Consider the following 20,254-nt stretch of genomic DNA (forward strand, 5'->3'; position numbering starts at 1 on the left):
CTACTGCCGGTTGCTCACCAACTTACAACACTAGTGACAACAGCGAAGGCAGAAAAATTTCTGAGGTAAACACACAAGCATTTCGACCCCTTATCAACCTAACACCAGTCAGGACAGCGTCAATGGGAAGCCCTTTGCCAACTGTAACATTATATACTCTCGTTCTATAGCTGTCAAAGACCAAGAGTTACATTTTCGCGATGTTCATATGTATTTATTGCTCACCATGTGTAGACAAGTTATGTCAAGTAAGCCCACAGGCAGTAAAAAAAATTAGTTGTCTCAAATGTGAACAGCGATTTAATTATGCTATAATGTTAAGACCTGACACAAAAGAGACCTGTGCAAAACCTTTTTTGACGTGAGGAAACCCAGGCTGAAACAGTGGATGTTGAACATAAGGAGGAAGAAGTGGTAAAAATCACTACTAGGAAATGCTCTTTTTTCACAGTTTGATTAATCATGACGTCATAATAAAGCTTAATAAGAGAAATGTGTCATAGAGAGGATGAAATCAATCAAACACAGCCGTGACTCCAGTGTCAGTTTAGTTAACATGTCTGTACTAACAGCAGCACAGTAGAGTGAAGCCATGATAGATGTTGACAGACGGTAGCTACAAACAGGCTCCCCAACCTGCCAAATCCATCTTTACTCTGTTTTGGACGATATAATTCCATTAAGTTTTTCAATAATGTTACAGTTGGCTAAAAGTTTGTTGACTGCTCCTAAGATCTCTGCATGGTAAATTGAGACAGCTAGCTAGACTATCTGTCCAATCTGACTTTTCTCTTGCGCGACTAGTTTGCCACGGCTCTGTGCGGAGCTTAGCCATGACGATAAAACCAGAGCACGTTTTCCTCCCATCCCCAAATGCTATGTGGAGTAGCTAGACCCTCCTTCAGGGCGCTTTGGAGGAGGGTCTGGCAAAGCCATACCAATTACTAGATAACATTCGTTAACTGCAAAGTAAGCTTCCCCAATGCTGCGTTCAAACGCTGTAGAAACTTACTTACTTTTAAAAGAGCCCAGTAAATATTGCAGGGAAATATTCAGGTACTACATCATGAACCGAAAACACACTTATAAATATGTACTAACATTACTTTAAATAGGCTGATATTTGCCTCATATACACACCTTCTACTCTTCAGAACATTGTGGCAAATTAGCAGCTGAGAAGAGCAGAAAGGGCGACTCGGCAGTCTGCTAACTTGTTGCTCAGTCTACCAATATAAGCTGCTCTGTTTAAGACCACAAAAAAGTGCATACAGGCTCAAATTCAACCATGTTTTATCGGAATAAAGCAATAAGCAGAAGGAAACTCCGCTAGCTGCTAGGCTAATGTAAAGTGCAATGGTACTGCAGTGTTAATGTTTCCACCTCAGCTGAGAACAGAGAAATGTCTATGCCTTACCTGCCGTGTATTATATTTAATGTTACCTGTAGAAATAATTCATAATAATGGGAGACAAAATAGAAATCCCCCATAAATTGAATGGACTGTCCATCCTCTTGTGCAAAGCAGAAGTGACGAGCAACTTGAGTTTTTTTCTCTGTAATCTCTTGAATAGGATAGGAGACAGCCAATGACAGCCAACTAAACAATGGTTATTGTATTTCATTGATTATTATATTTCATATTATACGGTATATGAACTCCTGTAACTTTCACCAGTAAAAAAAAAAAAAATGTAACCAAATACAAGGCTCCCAATAGGCCTGCAGGCTGTTGGAAAAAACTCACATTGTGATTTTTTTTTTGAGATATATAATATATTGCAATATGGCAAAAAAAAAAAGACAAGAAAATGAAAAAGGAACACTTCTAATGTGAACCATTCTTTGTTGAACTTTAATGCTTTACAAACACCAAAGCAAGTAAGGCTGTGAGTCCTCTTCTGAAGTGATTTTGGAGAGGGACATTAGGTAGATCAATACGCTGGTTGACTATGTTTCCAGCGCCGCAGCTCCAAACCGTAAGGTTAGTTGGGACAGACGCCTTGTTTCTTTAGGCTAACTATATTAGCTTTACCCTGGCTGGTAGCAGCTTTCTGCGGTGAAAAATGGCCGCGAGATGTCGTGATTACGTTGCATTAATCAGATGATTTAATTTGTCTTTGCAGCGAACATAAAACACGGACTACTGTAGCTTCACTACCCATGGAAAAGTATGTGCATCACTGTGTCAGCTGCCGCTTACAGTACTTTTCTACACACCGAGAGCCTCACTTCCCATAACAAACCCAGCTGGACTAACATTACGTCATATACACTACGGAGGACTAAAAATGACAGAAGGAAAAATAAATAAATAAATAAAAGTAGAAATAAATAAATAAATGCAGAAATACAGTGAAAATAAATACATTTTGGTAACATAAATGGCTATTTCTGTATTTTTACATGTATTTATTTATGCATTTCTATATGTATTTATTTATGTATTTATACATTTATTTATATATTTATTTATTTATACATTTATTTATTTCTGTATTTCCACATTTCTACATTTATTTATTTCTGTATTTCCACATTTATTTTCCCTGCGCCTGTATGCTAATTGAGTGGGGGGTGCCAACATCAGTCTGAAGAAGGATTGGTTAGCTGGGGGCCGTGTCGCTAACCACACAGAAGCAAACGATCCATCTATCCATCTCTGGACGCAGATTACCTATGAATGCTGCAGCTAGTGTGTAATACGGTGTAATGAGTCGGGCGGTGCTTAAAGAGCAATGTGCAGGTTGAATTCATAACTGAATTAATAGTAATTTATTGTGTTTGTGCTGGTTGCACAAAGTCCAGTCTGTCAGGAAATCGTGTACATCATTTTCCTTGTAGGAAAAGCAAGGTTTTTCGTTTTGTGCAGGTGAAGTGAGCAGACTTCACTGCCGCGTCTGTCACCACACAATCGGTCGTTTGTGGCGCTCATTTCACTCCCGAGAGTTATAGACCTGGAGATTTGTTGGAGTCTCGGATGGGAATTTGGAGTAAGGACAATGTGAGGCTGATTACCGATGCTGTTCCCTCGGTGCACTCGATGGAATCAAGTCCACCACCATCAAAGCTTTCACCTGAATCTGGCGCGGGCAGGACTGGAGGACCAAGTGCTAGCACTTGCGGAAATTCCTGCACCGAAAAAGAGCTCTTAGCAGAGTAAGTCTTACTTTTAATTCTTGTAACTCTTAATTTGGCTGATTTCGTAATGTTTTAGTCTAATAATTTCAGAATAAAGAAGTGATTTGAGAGTGTATGTATTGGGCAATCCACCATCTAACTAGTAACATACATGTTAACTTGGCTATTGCATAGTGTTAATTTCGTCAGACGAGACTAAATATGTTCGTCAACGACCTTTTTTTCCATGACTAAGACGAGACGATGACGAGACTGCGCCAATGTCCAAAAACGCTGACTAAGACTAAATTAACATGCATTATTGTTGAAGAAAAAAGACGAGACTAAAATGTTTCGCATAAAATAAAAACTAAGATAAAATCTCTCTTCATTTTCGTCTACAATCATCTCTACTTTTTCATCATAAGATAGAATATTCAGCTGTTACTGAGACCCGGTGCTACGGCACCGACAGGTGCCCTAACGACCGTTATCTACCGGACCGAATAGCCTGCGCTTCTCTCCGATGCTCCTAAACGGACGTTAGAGTCAACCGAAACATCGCTGCACGGGGCGCTAGTTAACACTACACTTGGCAGCAGGTAACGTTAGCCTACCGTTAGCTAGCAGCTGGATTTAACACAGTTAAAATGCTGACAGCTAAACGGTGTAAAGGTTTGTCTCTATTTCCACACAGACCGCGACAACAGTCTGCAGCTGCCGTTGTCTGAAAAACAACACATGTTGTGTTCACTTGAAATACGCCGCCGCCAGTTTCGTGTGTACTTTATTTTATTGTAAAATATCCTTTCCCCATGCAGTGGTTGTTTTTGTTGTTTACTGGTGAAATAAGGAAGAGGCTCAATATTTATATAACTTTGTAGCATTTATTTATTTTTATAACTATTTGACTGAAATGGTTATCAGAAATAATTTATTTAAAAAAACACTAAAATGTTTTGACTAAAACTTGACTAAAATGGCGAGACTTTTAGTCGACTAAAACTTGACTAAGATACCTTGAGTTCTCTTTTGACTAAAACTAGACTAAAATGACGAGACTTTTAGTCGACTAAAACTTGACTAACACATTTTTGGCACAAGACTAAGACTAAATTAAAAATAGGTGACAAAATTAACACTACTATTGCATTAGCAAACATTTGGTAGCTGATGATTTGATGACAGGAGTACCTAAAATTGCGTCTGAAATCATTCCCTCATCTGGAATAAAAATGCGCTGATTGCAAAATCCTAGCATCAGGGCTTCAGTATACAGAGAGAGGACTGAACTTTAGAACAGGTTTTCGTAATTGTCTGCCTTGACATCAATGCAGTTTGCATTAAGCTAGCTATGAGCTGTTTGCAGCTAGCTAGCCCAAACACCCCCGTTTTCCCCGCATTTTATTAAGCCATCTATGAGCTGTTGGCAGGCGGCTAGCTAGCACAAACACCCCCGTTTCCCCCGCATTTTATTAAGTTAGCTATGAGCTGTTGGCAGGCAGCTAGCTAGCCCAAACACCCCCATTTTCCCCACATTTTATTAAGCTAGCTATGAGCTGTTGGCAGGCAGCTAGCTAGCACAAGCACCCCGTTTACCCCCGCATTTTATTAAGCTAGCTATGAGCTGTTGGCAGGCAGCTAGCTAGCACAAACACCCCCGTTTCCCCTGCATTTTATTAAGATAGCTATGAGCTGTTGGCAGGCAGCTAGCTAGCCCAAAACTCAATTCAATTCAGACCGTTCTCCCGCACGATTTTGTATCCCAGTAGGCTACTCTCTGGTAATTTAGAAAGTCCAAATTGATATATTAATCAATATGCTGAAATCTCCTAGATTTTGCCACTAGAGGTTTTGACACGTCAGAGCTGCTTTGGTTTTATTTCTCTTTTTTTTATTATTATTTCTGATCCAGTTGGTAACTAAGCTATCCTATTTTTGTGAGTGATTTTGAACCTCCGTCTTTTTCAGATTTTGGCAGAGAGTGCAGCCAGTAATGAAGGGATAGATGCACCTAGCACTGTAGATTTTGAAGAGACAGAGGGCTTCTCTCTACAGGATCCTGGACCATTAGTGCTTCATCGTGGGTCACAGTGCAACATCAGATGTCTGCAATGCTCATCAGGTAGTGTAACTTGTATCTATCATTAGCTGTATATGACACAAACATTTACAAATTACTTCTAATGGTAGGAAGAAGACATTTCATACTGGACTGTATTAGGTTGTGCATGTGTTGTGACCACTCTTTTTTTTAGCAGTTTTCCTTGGACTAGGGTGGCCCCTAAATCATGGCTGCAGCTGTCGCCGTGGTCCTGCTACACCCTGCTACGCCGTGCAGTTCCCTGCTACGTCCTGTAACGCCCTGCTACGCCATGAACTACTGCAACTACTATTTATAGTCGTAGTTCAATTATCTTTATTGTGACTATTATTGCCACTGTTCATCACACCCCCAACCGACACCATCAGACACCGCCTACCAAGAGCCTGGGTCTGTCCCAGGTTTCTTCCTGAGGGAGGTTTTCCTCGCCACTGTCACACTGAATGCTTGCTCTTGGGGGAATTACTAGAATTGTTGGGTCCCTGTAAATTATAGTGTGGTCTAGACCTCCTCTATTTGTGACTTGAGTGTCTTGAGGAATCTCTTGTTATGATGTATTAAAGTTGATAAAGATGAGACTTTATTGATCTGGTGGTGAAATTCACAAGCTACCTGCCAAGTCAAACTTCTAAAAGTAATGCAAAAGTAGTGTAAAGCATTACAATTCAGAGACAGTAATATTGTAATATAACTAATTACTCTGAAATGACAGTAACTAGTAATCTATAATGAACTGCATTTTGGAAGTAACTTGCCCAACACTCCTAGTTACTATCAATGAAATTATGAATACATTTTATACAACAAGACACTTTGTGATTGTGTTCATTTTGTGAAAACAAAATATATTTATTGATTGCCTCCCTTCCTCTGGAAACTGCCTCCTGATTGCGACCACAACACAAGCTGGTATTGCCTTCCTGATCTCCCTGCCCAGAAACCCATATGTCTATCGGACCACCTGCCTGTAGGCTGTGTATCGGAATTGCCTAGAGAATGATAGGGGTGCAATGTTGATATTGATAATCCTGTTAACATAGTCAATATGATCAAGAGTGATAGACTTATTTGAACATTTTCAGTTATTCTATTCCATAAAGGTATGTATGCACATCAGAGTTTAAAAATCTGCTAATCCCTCAGCATCAATAATGCACATTAGATTAGATTAGATTATACTTTGTCATTGTGCAGAGTACAAGTACAAAGGCAACAAAATGCAGTTTGCGTCCAACCAGAATTGAAAAAAAATCAAATATGTATAACTAAGTGTAAGTAATGAACATGTACAGATATGTGCAATGTAGTAGGAGTAACATAGTAAGAATATTGATATATGCAGGGTATTAACAGAATATATTATAAGAAAAACGGAATAAATATGGATATTCAGTATGAATCACATAGACTGATATGTGCAGTGTGGTAACAGTTCCATTGTAGTGCAGAAACGGTAACGTAAGAATAAGTGTACTGTATGTGCAGGAGGAATAGTATGAAGTGCAGTAGAATATGGCTATATATATATATATATAAGTAGTTACAGTATGTACATTAATTATTTTGATACAGTTTGTTATTTGTGTAGAAAACGTACGACTATAATAGAAGTGTATAATAATATAACAGTGTTATAAATTACTCTGATCTAAACATACTCTGGTCTGTTGGCTTGGAGAGGGCCATACTCCTGCCTGAAGTTGAGGTATGCTACCTGCAGCGAGAACGGGTTGAGGCAGCAGGCATCAAAGCCGGGATGGAGCCTCAGGCAGGTAATGTCCGTGGCCGGGACTAAACCCTCAACTAGTGCCCAGTAGGCATCCACCTCTCGACAACACATGCTGTCCACCGCCGACGCCATAGCCTCACAATGTCCGCAGAAGCACCTAGCCAGCAAAACGATTATGTGCTAGTGCTAACCTGCTTCTCTTAATACATCCATGGCATGGATGGACTCCACAGCGGAAGTTATTTTATCACAATTTTATCTCAAAATATCGTTTATGGCGGTTATATATTCCTCCAGTTTTGAAAATCTAGTTGTTTATCATTAATATACACTATGCTGTATAGGGGTGTTCAACCTGCACATAAGCAACAGAGTAGGCTTCCTTGTACCAGTGAAATCAAGGCAGTAGTAGTAGATTCGATCACATCGCTCTAACCAATCCTTCTTCAGACTGATGTTGGCACCCCCCACTCAATTAGCATACAGGCGCAGGGAAAAATAAATGTGGAAATACAGAAAGAAATAAATGTAGAAATGTGGAAATACAGAAATAAATAAATGTAGAAATAAATAAATATATAAATACATAAATAAATACATATAGAAATGCATAAATAAATTAATAAATAAATAAATACATGTAAAAATACAGAAATAGCCATTTATGTTACCTAAATGTATTTATTTTCACTATATTTCTGCATTTATTTCTATTTATTTATTTATCCTTCTGTCATTTTTAGTCCTCCATAATACACAGGCTGCCCACATGGCCCCCCTGTCTTAAAGGGGAAGGGTCAGGCTGCTAACAATCATGTAAAAGGAGAACGGTGAAAGTTGACTTTTCTATCAAGTAGCAAAAAAGTTTTAGCGTCAACATCGCAACGTACTGCCATGTGACGATAAAACCAGAAAACCGGAGCACGTTTTCCTCCCATCCCCAAATGCTATGTGGAGACTCTTCAGAACATTGTGGCAAATTAGCAGCTGAGAAGAGCAGAAAGGGCTACTCGGCAGTCTGCTAACTTGTTGCTCAGCCTACCAATATAAGCTGCTCTATTTAAGATTACAAAAACATGAATGCAGGCTCAATTTCAACCACGTTGTTTTATCAGAATACAGCAATAAGCAGAAGGAAACTCCGCTAGCTGCTAAGCTAAACCCCAGCGTTAATGTTTCCACCTCAGCTGAGAACAGAGAAATGTCTATGCCTTACCTGCCGTGTATTATATTTAATGTTACCTGTAGAAATAATTCATAATAATGGGAGACAAAATAGAAATCCCCCATATGAAAAACCGAAAGCTGAAGTGACGAGCAACTTGAGTTTTCTTCTCTGTAATCTCTTGAATATAGGATAGTAGACAGCCAATGATAACTTAACAATGGTAATTGTATTTCATTGATTATTATATTTCATATTATACGGTATATGAACTCCTTTAACTTTCACCAGTAAAAAAAATTTAACCAAATACAAGGCTCCCAACAGGCCTGCAGGCTGTTGGAAAACACTGACATTGCGATATTTTTTTTGCGATATATATTGAGATATGACAATTTTTATAGAAAATAAAAATAAAAATGAACTTGTGTGAACCATTCTTTGTTGAACTTGAATGCTTTACAGCAGGGGTCTCAAACTCAATTTACCTGGGGGCTGCTGGAGGCAGAGTCTGGGTGAGGCTGGGCCGCATCAGGTTTTCCACAAGAAAAGCTTTGTTAAAAAAAATTCCAATCTTCTCAAATCTCTTTATTTTTATTATTTATATTCTTTTATCCCGCCGCGTACGCATCACTTTGATTTACTTTGTCAGAGAGAGAGACCTCATATTAACTCTCTAAGTGCCATTGACGTGTATGTTGTGTGTGTGTGTGTGTATATATATATATATATATATATATATATATATATATATATATATATATATATTGAAAAATAAACCGTTAAATGGCACTTTCTGGAGAGTTTTGGAGAAATTGAGTCTTACATGATAAGTGCAAAACTGCAAGGTTAATAGCCTATACTCTGCATTGTTGTAGCATCAACAGGTATCAGGGCATTTAGCATTTGCATTACTGTTAATCAGTCATCACTTGATTACACATTGTATTACCTTGTTATGATATAAGAAGTGACCCATACAATGTGCCAAACATAATGTGCCACATGAAGAGACAGTGCAGCATGACAGTAGCAACAGCTGAGAAGATTTGGGTCTGTGGTGACCAGGTCCACCTCACACAAACTTCTTCTCCCATTCTCTCTCTAAAAAAAAACACACACACACACACACACACACACACACACACACACACACACACACACACACACACACACACACACACACACACAAAACACACACACACACACACACACACACACACACACACACACACACACACACACACACACACACACACACACACACACACACACACACACACACACACACACACACACCGGCACCGAGTGAGGCTCTCTGATGCTCGAGAGTGAGCCGTGGCCGGCTCGAGCCCTACCGCTGGCGGAGATGCGACAGTGAGGACTGGTTCAACGGCTTGGTCAGCGACATGAACCGTTAGCGGCGGTGGAGGTTGCGAAACGGGGTTTTAGCTTTATGAGAAGGCATTTTATCTGTTAATCCTACCAACGGAGACACTTTGGCGTTATGTAGTTGAAATGAAAGTGAAATGTCTGCAGTTCTGGGCGGGTTGTTGCCGTGTTCTGATTGTTCTCATCTCAGCTCCGCCGAGACAAAATAGACATGCCATTTCAAAAAAATGTCATTTATTCATGTATCATCATCATTCAAATATCATGTTTTCAAAAGCATCACTTTCATCAATTTTTTTGTGACATATTTAGACTGCAAGCAGGCACATCTGGACAAACTAGCAGGCTTATGTGACGGAGCTGAGCCCCGGAGAGCCCCGGCCCAATTTAACCCCTTGTTATATATATAATGAGAGCTATATAAATGTATATACATTTATATACATATATATAGGCTACGTATAATGTCCTGGGCAGCAACTTAAAATAAGTGAAGTGTTGTGAATGCAGCGCGCTGGGACGAATGTCCGCATGTGCCCAATAGAAACGAGGCAGCCAGCCAGGCACGGAAGAAAACACTCCATGGCAACGCGGCTGTAACTTTCACTCATTGAGGAATGTTTCTCTGCTTGCATCAAGCCCGGCCGATGTCCCGCCCCCGAGAGCCATATACCCCACCGTGATTGGTGACTGTATGAACGACTGTATGGTTCGTTCAGCTCCGCACACAACACTGTAAAGTACCATACATATCAAACTCGCGGGCCGCACTAACATTAAACTTTCATATTAAGGCGGGGGCCACAAACTATCGTCCCGCGGGCCGCAATTGGCCCGCGGGCCGCGAGTTTGAGACCCCTGCTTTACAGACACCAAAGCAAGTAAGGCTGTGACTGCTGAAGTGATTTTGGAGAGGGCCATTAGGTACATCATTACACTGGTTGACTATGTTTCGAGCGCCGCGGCTCCGTAACATTAGTTGGGACAGACGCCTTGTTTCTTTAGGCTAACTATATTAGCTTTAGCCTGGCTGGTAGCAGCTTTCTGCGGTGAAAAATGGCCGTGAGATGTCGTGATTACGTTGCATTAATCAGGTGATTTAGTTTGTCTTTGCAGCGAACATAAAACACGGACTACTGTAGCTTCACTACCCATGGAAAAGTATGTGCATCACTGTGTCAGCTGCCGCTTAGCTGCAGCTAAACTAATGTTAGCTTCCCGGTGGAAGCTAGCCATAGGCTAGCGTGGAACAGATCGTGCAGGTCGTAAACGGTTTTATCTTGCGCATGCGCAGAACGGATCGTGCAGGCAGTACGGATCGTGTACCGACACAGATATATACACTAGATGTCGCCTTGAGGTTCTAAGCATACGTCAAAACCGCCGCCATCTTGGAACAGGGGTCCGAAGTTTTCCCGCATTCAGATCAACGCTAAAGATGCCGGACTTTTGTGCTGCTTATTGATGTTCGATAGAGGAAATGAAAAGAACAAACAGCAAGGGATAACATTTAACAGGTGACTATGTGTTTTATGATATATATATAAATATATTGCTGGTATATATATATATATATATATATATATATATATATATATATGCCGCCTTCGACCAGCAATCTGAGCTCCTGCGGCAGCGGGAGGCGGAGAGCTCCATGGCCGGCGATAGCGTCTCTTCCCCCGGGCAAAAACACAGCTTCGCCTCGCTGCTGCGCCGGTCCCCGCTGATCCAGATCGGACCGGCCAAAGACAGAGTGGCGATCGGGAGGATCTTACACATAGTCCGGGAGGATCTTACACGTAGTCCAGGACAACCTGTATGTCGATATCGGCGAGAAGTTCCACTAAGTTTGCCGGCGGCAGGCGGACGGAGAGAAGCTACAGCGGGGCAGCAGAGACCGTCTGCAGGATCTGGAGCTCAGTGCCCGTTAAAATTATATTTAACGCATAAATACATACAGAAATAAATAGTGGAGGACATTTCAGTCTGTTTAAACTTCCCTTTGAAGAAGAAACTCTTAGTTCAGAAGGGTGAAGTTTCCGTTTGGACTCAGATCTGTGAACCGATCATAATAAATATTCTTTGTATTAACACATTAATTAGTCTCTTTGATTTGTAGTCGATAGTTCATCTTAAGTTTACCGTATTTTCCACACTATAAGGCGCACCGGATTATAAGGCGCACCTTCAATGAATTGCCTATTTTAGAACTTTTTTCATATATAGGGCGCACCGGATTATAAGGCGCATAGAATAGAAGATACTGCAGTCAAACGTTTGACTGGGGTTGCGTTATGCATCCACTAGATGGAGCTCTGCTAAAGGGAATGTCAACAAAACCGTCAGATAAAGTCAAACTTTATGAAGCGTTCTGACAACTCCGTTCACTCCCTCCTTATAGCATTTAAATCTAAGTGGTCCGGAAAATGGCGATCGTCTCAACGTGGTGCCTGACATGTTGTCATCGGCTTGTCCGCTTCCATTGGCCATATCAGAGGCAAACCTGAACGGATTGGCTAAGATAAGCTACCAATTGAAAGCTTAGAAGCTACGATGACGCCCACATCGATCATGTAGCAAGCTGGGCAGAGAAGCTAGCGACGATGACAAGTGCGGAAATGGAAAACGCGTTTTTCCGTTGTGATTCGGCCAGAAACTTCAACATTGTGAGGCGAACAGATCGTTTTGGAATATAAAGCTTGGATATTACATTTCCTTGGACTTATGTGGATTTATGAAAATCAAGTTTTGGCCAAAATACCACTTTGTTGCTGAAAGGACAACGAAATCAGGTATGGATGCACTCTCGACAGCTTATTATGCGATTATGGCTAAATTGTTTTATTGTAAATTGTTTACTTTGTAACAGTTGTGTAACTGCTATAAATCATCGTATGCTTTGTATGTGGGCTTAAATTAATCATTAGAGGCTAAGCTTTCAATTGGTGTGTCGCATGGCTGTATATTTTGAATATTTAATGCTTTAAAGTTATAAAAACGCGAATGAGTGGAGGTTTTATCGAGGTTACAGCGACGCAGTGTCCCGTCAACGGGGCAGTGATCCGAGAGGTTGATCCATATATAAGGCGCTCCGGATTATAAGGCGCACTGTCGTTTTTTGAGAAAATTAAAGGCTTTTAAGTGCGCCTTATAGTGCGGAAAATACGGTACTTAAGTGGAAGCAGTATCAAGTGGAAGAATGGGACTATAAACCTAGGCTTACAGGCACTAGGCATTACATTTTGAACAAAGTAGATTATATTAATATCAAAAGCTTAATTTTTCTCTGGACTCTATCATAAATACATGTCTGACCTTTGGAACGAACCACAAAAACTAGAAAAATCACATTCATGAAGATTTATGGTGATTTTATTTCCGTTAGACCTTTGCCTACATTGACGCTGATGCATTAAAGAGGAGTGACTATGAGTGACTCCACTGTTCCAAGATGGCGGCTCTGTTGACGCATTCGTTCCAATAAACTGCCGTAGTCAAGGCGACATCTAGTGTATATACAGTGCCCTCCACAATTATTGGCACCCCTGTTTAAGATGGGGTCATGGACTTCTAAAAATTCTCCTTTTTTTAAGCAACATAGAACCCAAATGCAAAAAAAGAGAAAAATCCAACCTTTTATTTAAGTACATTACTTTGGTGGTAAAAAAAAAGAAAATCACACATTTAGAAAAAAAAAAACTTGAAATCATGTGTCCCACAATTATTGGCACCCCTAACAATTCCGCTGAAAAATTTAATTGATTTTTTTCAAAATATATTTTTCTGTAGTTGCTAAAGTTGGTCAGGGTATCTAGGAACTTTTAAATAGTAATTCATGACTTCCTGTTTCCCTGGGGTATAAATATGACGTGACACAGAGTCCTAATTCTCTTACCCATTTGTCAACATGGCAAAGACAAGAGAACACACAATTCAAGTAAGGCAGATGTGTGTCGACCTTCGTAAGTCAGGCAATGGCTACAAGAAAATAGCCACTCGCCTTAACTTGCCCGTATCTACAGTCAGAGGAATCATTAAGAAGTTTAAAACAACTGGTGACAAACATGGCTGGAAGAGGTCCCAAGTTTATCTTGCCACAACGCACAGTGAGGAGGATGGTAAGAGAAGTAAAAAAAAGTCCTAAGCTCACTGTCACAGAGAGTGGCATCAAAGAGTGGCATCTTGGGGTCACGAAGTCTCCAAAACAACCATCAGCCGCTCTCTACATGCGAGGCATGCAAGGAAAAAGCCTTTTCTCACTAACACTCACAAACGTAAACGTTTGGAGTTTGCTAAGCGGCACTGGGACTTCAACTGGGATCGTGTGCTTTGGTCAGATGAGACTAAGATTGAGCTTTTTGGCAACAAACACCAGTGGGTCTGGCGTAAAACAAAAGATGAGTATGCCGAAAAGCACCTCATGCCCACCGTGAAGTATGGTGGAGGATCTGTGGTGCTTTGGGGCTGTTTCTCTTCCAAAGGCCCTGGGAACCTTGTTAGGGTGCATGGCATTATGAATGCTTTGAACTACCAAGACATTTTAAATAAAAACCTGATGGCCTCTGCCAGAAAGCTGAAGATGGGTCGTCACTGGGTCTTTCAGCAGGATAATGATCCTAAACATGTGGCAAAATCTACACAAAAATGGTTCAGCAGTCACAAACTCAAGGTCCTCCCATGGCCATCTCAGTCCCCAGACCTCAACCCAATCGAAAAAACCTGTGGGGTGAGCTAAAGAGGAGAGAGCATGAGAGAGGACCCAGGACTCTGGATGATCTAGAAAGATTGTGCAAAGAAGAATGGTCAAAGATCCCTCTCTCTGTGTGCTCCAATCTTGTGAAATGTTATTGAAGGAGATTAAGTGCTGTCTTGTTGGAAAAAGGGGGTTGTACAAAGTATTAACATCAGGGGTGCCAATAATTGTGGGACACATGATTTCAAGTTTTTTTTTCTAAATGTGTGATTTTTTTTTTACCACCAAAGTAATGTACTTAAATAAAAGGTTGGATTTTTCTCTTTTTTTGCATTTGGGTTCTATGTTGTTTAAAAAAAAGGAGAATTCTTAGAAGTCCATGACCCCATCTTAAACAGGGGTGCCAATAATTGTAGGGGGCACTGTATCTATGGTACCGACAGACGGCATTCTGCACTCTGCTAATTGCTGATAACAGACCGTTGCTAAGAATAACAGACTGTTGCTATGCATAGCAGAGCGTCGCCATGGACAAAGTGTGGTTAATTTATCAGCTGTGGCAAAAAGTGGAGAAAAGTGGAGCACCTCCTGTCCTCCAATACAGGCGTTGACAGCATATCTTATTAATACTTTTTCGGTTGTGACTGACTTTCACACTAAATAACAATAAAAGTTACATGGCATTATGAACCGGTGTGGCAGTTTAGCTGGTGATCCTGTTAACTGGTGATATTTGCATGAAATCAGTGAATATTCAACAAGGCCCTGCCCTGCGTTCTGCTCTGCCTCCGCCCCTCGAGTGCCAGAGGTTGACATTTTCACAAGGGGTTTGCAAGTGAGACCAAATAATGGATATCGCTGAAAACATCACCAATTTATGTGTAATACATGTCAGTTTAAGCATCATCCACACAAATACGACACATACTGTATGAATGAAAAAATAAAAAAAACGAAACACACGGATCTAGCTGGGATTCGAACCTAGGATGTCATGGACAAAAAAAAGTTAACAGACTATCTTCTCCATCATCTATACCACTACACTACACACCGCTGAAATGATGTTGTGATTTCTATCTATATATTGGACTTTTAGTCGTTAACACAGGTTAACATATGAGAGAAATATACACCCATGTTAACTGGTGATATCACAATTTAACATGGGCAAATGCAAGCCTGGAAACAGTAAAGTAGGTTCATCTTTGCCTCACATACCGAAAACTAACTGATGTACAACAAACAGGCATGACCCCACTTAACACTTTATTCCGTTTTGGGGGTAAAAATAAAACACATCAGTCATGCACCAACGTGATCATTTATCATTGTTATTAATGTGTAGGCCTATCTCAGCACAAACTCTCAAAATTATTATAGTTGTGTTTAATTTCATTAGATCCATATTAGGGTTGTGTTTAATTTCATTAGATCCATATTAGGGTATGTCTGTGTCGACCCAGAATCGCGATTTTTGTCTTATAGTAGCCTATACACCAGGGGTCTCAACTGCGTCCGCTGGCCAATTGCGCCGGCCCGGGGACGATAGTTTGCGGTCCCGCCTTATATGAAAGTTTAATGTTAGTGCGGCCCGCGAGTTTGATATGTATGGTACTTTACAGTGTTGTGTGCGGGTGTGAACGAACCCACCAATCACGTGGGGTATATGGCTCCGGGCGGGACATCGGCCGGGCTTGATGCAAGCAGAGAAACATTCCTCAATGAGTGAAAGTTACAGCCGCGTTGCCATGGAGTGTTTTCTTGCGTGCCTGGCTGGCTGCCTCGTTTCTATTGGGCACATCGCGGACATTCGTCCCAGCGCGCGTTCACAACACTTCACTTATTTTAAGTTGCTGCCCAGGACATTATACGTAGCCTATATATATGTATATAAATGTATATACATTTATATAGCTCTCATTATATATATAACGAGGGTTTAAATTGGGCCGGGCTCTCCGGGGCTCAGCTCCGTCACATAAGCCCGCTAGTTTGTCCAGATGTGCCTGCTTGCAGTCTAAATATGTCACAAAAATTGATGAAAGTGATGCTTTTGAAAACATGATATTTGAATGATGATGATACATGAATAAATGACATTTTTTTGAAATGGCATGTCTATTTTGTCTCGGCGGAGCTGAGATGAGAACAATCAGAACACGGCAACAACCCGCCCAGAACTGCAGACATTTCACTTTCATTTCAACTACATAACGCCAAAGTGTCTCCGTTGGTAGGATTAACAGATAAAATGCCTTCTCATAAAGCTAAAAACCCCGTTCGCAACCTCCACCGGCCGCTACGAGTTCATGTCGCTGACCAAGCCGTTGAACCAGTCCTCACTGTCGCATCTCCGGCGGGCGGTAGGGTCCCGACGCCACCGCGCCCCTCGAAGCATCAGAGAGCCCCCACCTCGGTGTCGCGGTGTGTGTGTGTGTGTGTGTGTGTGTGTGTGTGTGTGTGTGTGTGTAAAGAGAGAGAATGGGAGAAGAAGTTTGTGTGAGGTGGACCTGGTCACCACAGACCCAAATCTTCTCAGCTGTTGCTACTGTCATGCTGCACTGTCTCTTCATGTGGCACATTATGTTTGGCACATTGTATGGGTCACTTCTTATATCATAACAAGGTAATACAATGTGTAATCAAGTGATGATTGATTAACAGTAATGCAAATGCTAAATGCCCTGATACCTGTTGATGCTACAACAATGCAGAGTATAGGCTATTAACCTTGCAGTTTTGCACATATCATGTAAGACTCAATTTCTCCAAAACTCTCCAGAAAGTGCCATTTAACAGTTTATTTTTCAATTTATTTATTTATATATATATATATATATATATATATATATATACACACGTCAATGGCACTTAGAGAGTTAATATGAGGTCTCTCTCTCTGACAAAGTAAATCAAAGTGATGCGTACGCGGTGGGATAAAAGAATATAAATAATAAAAATAAAGAGATTTGAGAAGATTGGAATTTTTTTAACAAAGCTTTTCTTGTGGAAAACCTGATGCGGCCCAGCCTCACCCAGACTCTGCCTCCAGCGGCCCCCAGGTAAATTGAGTTTGAGACCCCTGCTATACACTATTGTTATGACCATATGGCCATTAATGTTTTGTAGCAAAGTGCTGATCCTCGTTTCCTCTCGGGCGACTTAGTGTTATCTTAGTATCGGTTAAGTTATGAAGTGAGTTGCAGCAAAAGTCTAGTGAAGTTTGAAGTGAAGAACATATGAAGCTTATTTTCTCAGTTTGACTTTTATTTATCCCGCACATCATTTGTTGACCTACTTTGATGACACAAAATGGTCATTATGTATATATGATTACAAAACTTTGATGTACTGAGAGAGTTTAACATTCATATGTTGCTGTTTCAGATTCCTAATATGGGTCTAATGACATTAAACACAACTATAATCAGTTGACTTGTGGCACAGGTTGAAAGAGAGTTTGTGCTGAGATAGACCTACACATTCTTCGTATGAGATGGCCCACACTAACAATGATAAATGATCACGTTTGTGCATGACTGACGTGTTTTATTTTTACCCCCAAAACGGAATAAAGTGTTAAGTGGGGTCATGCCTGTTTGTTGTACATCAGTTAGTTTTCGGTATGTGAGGCAAAGATGAACCTACTTTACCGTTTCCAGGCTTGCATTTGCCCATGTTAAATTGTGATATCACCAGTTAACATGGGCGTATATTTCTCTCATATGTTAACCTGTGTTAACGACTAAAAGTCCAATATATAGATAGAAATCACAACACCATTTCAGTGTTGTGTAGTGTAGTGGTATAGATGATGTAGAAGGTAGTTTGTTAATTTTTTTTGTCCATGACATCCAAGGTTCAAATCCCAGCTAGATCTGTGTGTTTTGTTTTTTTCTCATTCATACATATGTGTCATATTTGTGTGGATGATGCTTAAACTGACATGTATTACACATAGACTGGTGATGTTTTCAGTAATATCCTTTATTTTGTCTCACTTGCAAACAATTTGTGAACCTCGAGGGGCGGAGGCAGAGCAGAACGCAGGGCAGGGCCTTGTTGAATATTCACTGATTTCATGCAAATATCACCAATTAACAGGATCACCAGCTAAACTGGCACACCGGAGCAAGCTCATACAACAATGAACCTCTCCCAGCATGGTAACGTTAACGTTAAATAAGAAGAAATGTAAGAAGAATATAGAACATTGTAAACGTCTCCCACCTCTCCGCTGGCCAGCTGACAGTTTCCTCTCAGAGTCCATGTTGAAGTGTCTCTCCTCAACTTCTCCCCGACCTGCATTTGAGGAAAAACACGGAGCTCACAACATATCCGATAACGCAGGAGCTAGCTGCGGCTAACGTTAGCTTAGCGCGCGGACTCCCTGCAACAACAGCAGTAAACGCGTTTCCGGTCGGAGAAAGAAAACAGACCTGCTCTTTGTAGCTCCGTTTCAGGTTTTAAAACCTCATGCAGCAGTTTGGGATGTTTCTCTCTGGAAGGACACCAAACACTGGCGCCTTTTACTCCGCCTCCTCATCACGCGCTAAAATGCAAACAATGGGACTAGACCTGTTCGAGTTGTGATTCACTCGGATCTTTAACCCGAGTCTTTAAATTGCCTCACGAATCACGAGTCTCTAGCATCATTAACCCGGTTCAGTTGAGTCCTACTACAATTCAATCTAACATGATAACAGCGGCACACACAAACCTCTTGCAACATTAGCTTCTACTATTCCTAGCCATCTTAGCTGCAAAAAGCTTTATAACTTACAATTTCGTAGTTAACAGCAACTCCACAAGTCCAAGCGCCTGAGTGAGCAGAGAGACAGTCCCGACCCGCAGACTCAGAGCCGGAAGCTCGCAGACTCACTGGGATTCACTCGAGAACTCACGAGCCCTCGATGACTCGTGAGTTGTTGGTGATTCATGAGTTGTTGATGACTCGTGAGTTCTCGCGGGTGTCAGTAAATCCCGCGAATCAACTGAATCAGCCGGCTACCTTGTCATGAGTGGATCTGATTCAGACGAGCGAGCAGCGAGCGGGTGCAGCTTCTCCTCGACCTCAGGGTAAAGCAAATCAACAACAAAAGCCATTCTTTCACTTCTGAAATAACATACAATGTTCTGCACGTAGCCTAGCTAGGCCTACTGTAGGTTTGGTGTATAAATGTAGTATATTAAAATCATAGGCGGAGTTTGACATTCGAGCCAGGGGGGGCAAAAAAAAAAAAAAAACTCATTGTAGCAACTGAGACCTGAGGCCTGTACTACGAAGCAGGATTTGGCGTTAACGAGCTAACTTCAGGTTTAACCCAGGATTTTCTGTACTACGAAGGTGGATTAGTTGTTATCGGGTTCAATCGCCGTGGTAACTCATGCTGAACACCTAACCTGGTCGGGAGCAGGTTAAGTCGGAGATCAGAGATCAACCGGTGTAAAAGCCCCGCCTACTGACCAATCAATAGGTCGATTGATAACGGCTTCACCGTTCTTAGAAGACCAGGCGGAGCTCGGTGCAGAGAGAGAGAGAGAGAGATGCGCTCATAAAAGTTAAAACATTTAGAGATCGACAACCCCGTTAACATTCCCTGATTGGTATTTGTATGAAATATATATATTTTAATGGGAGGGAATTAAATATCGGCTTCTTGAGCCGTGTGTCGCCAATGTGCACATCGGTTTGAATTATGTTTTTATATGTTTTATTTGCGCCACCGGCGCTTCCCACTGCCAGGGTTGCAACTGAAATTTTAGGCTAAAGCTAAACGACACTTTATGGAAAGCACAAGTGTAATTATGGTCAGATCTTGGTCCTGACTGATGAGGAAGTGATATTAATAAGCGTTGTGGATTTAAACATCTACAGCGGCGGCTATTTTTAATTTTTTTGCCAGCTTTCCTTCCTGTTTTAGGAAGCAGCGACTGTATTGCGTTATGCCTGTAAAACCGTGTTCGTGTTCTTCATATTTATGTAGAATTATAGTTTGCTCTTCTTGTTTAAAATATGCTGCTCTGGTAGATGTTTGCGGCCATCGG

General features: G+C 41.1%; 1 protein-coding gene across 2 annotated transcripts in view; it reads right to left on the reverse strand.

Annotated features, from left to right (window-relative positions):
• Positions 1-19,037, reverse strand: part of LOC120554212 (gastrula zinc finger protein XlCGF57.1-like) — a 443,376-nt gene extending 424,339 nt beyond the window's left edge. The window contains exons 1-2 of one of the 2 annotated variants that reach the window (XM_039792956.1): positions 18,646-19,037; positions 18,437-18,508 (exon numbers count right to left, since the gene is read on the reverse strand). In XM_039792956.1, the coding sequence (XP_039648890.1) occupies positions 18,437-18,476 (40 nt within the window). In that variant the 5' untranslated portion in view covers positions 18,477-18,508; positions 18,646-19,037. The remainder of the gene's footprint in view (positions 1-18,436; positions 18,509-18,645) is intronic. The other variant, XM_039792952.1, reaches the window with a different exon arrangement.
• Between the last annotated feature and the right edge of the window lie 1,217 nt (positions 19,038-20,254).

This window comes from Perca fluviatilis, chromosome 24 (assembly GCF_010015445.1).
Source record: "Perca fluviatilis chromosome 24, GENO_Pfluv_1.0, whole genome shotgun sequence".
Taxonomy (NCBI): domain Eukaryota; kingdom Metazoa; phylum Chordata; class Actinopteri; order Perciformes; family Percidae; genus Perca; species Perca fluviatilis.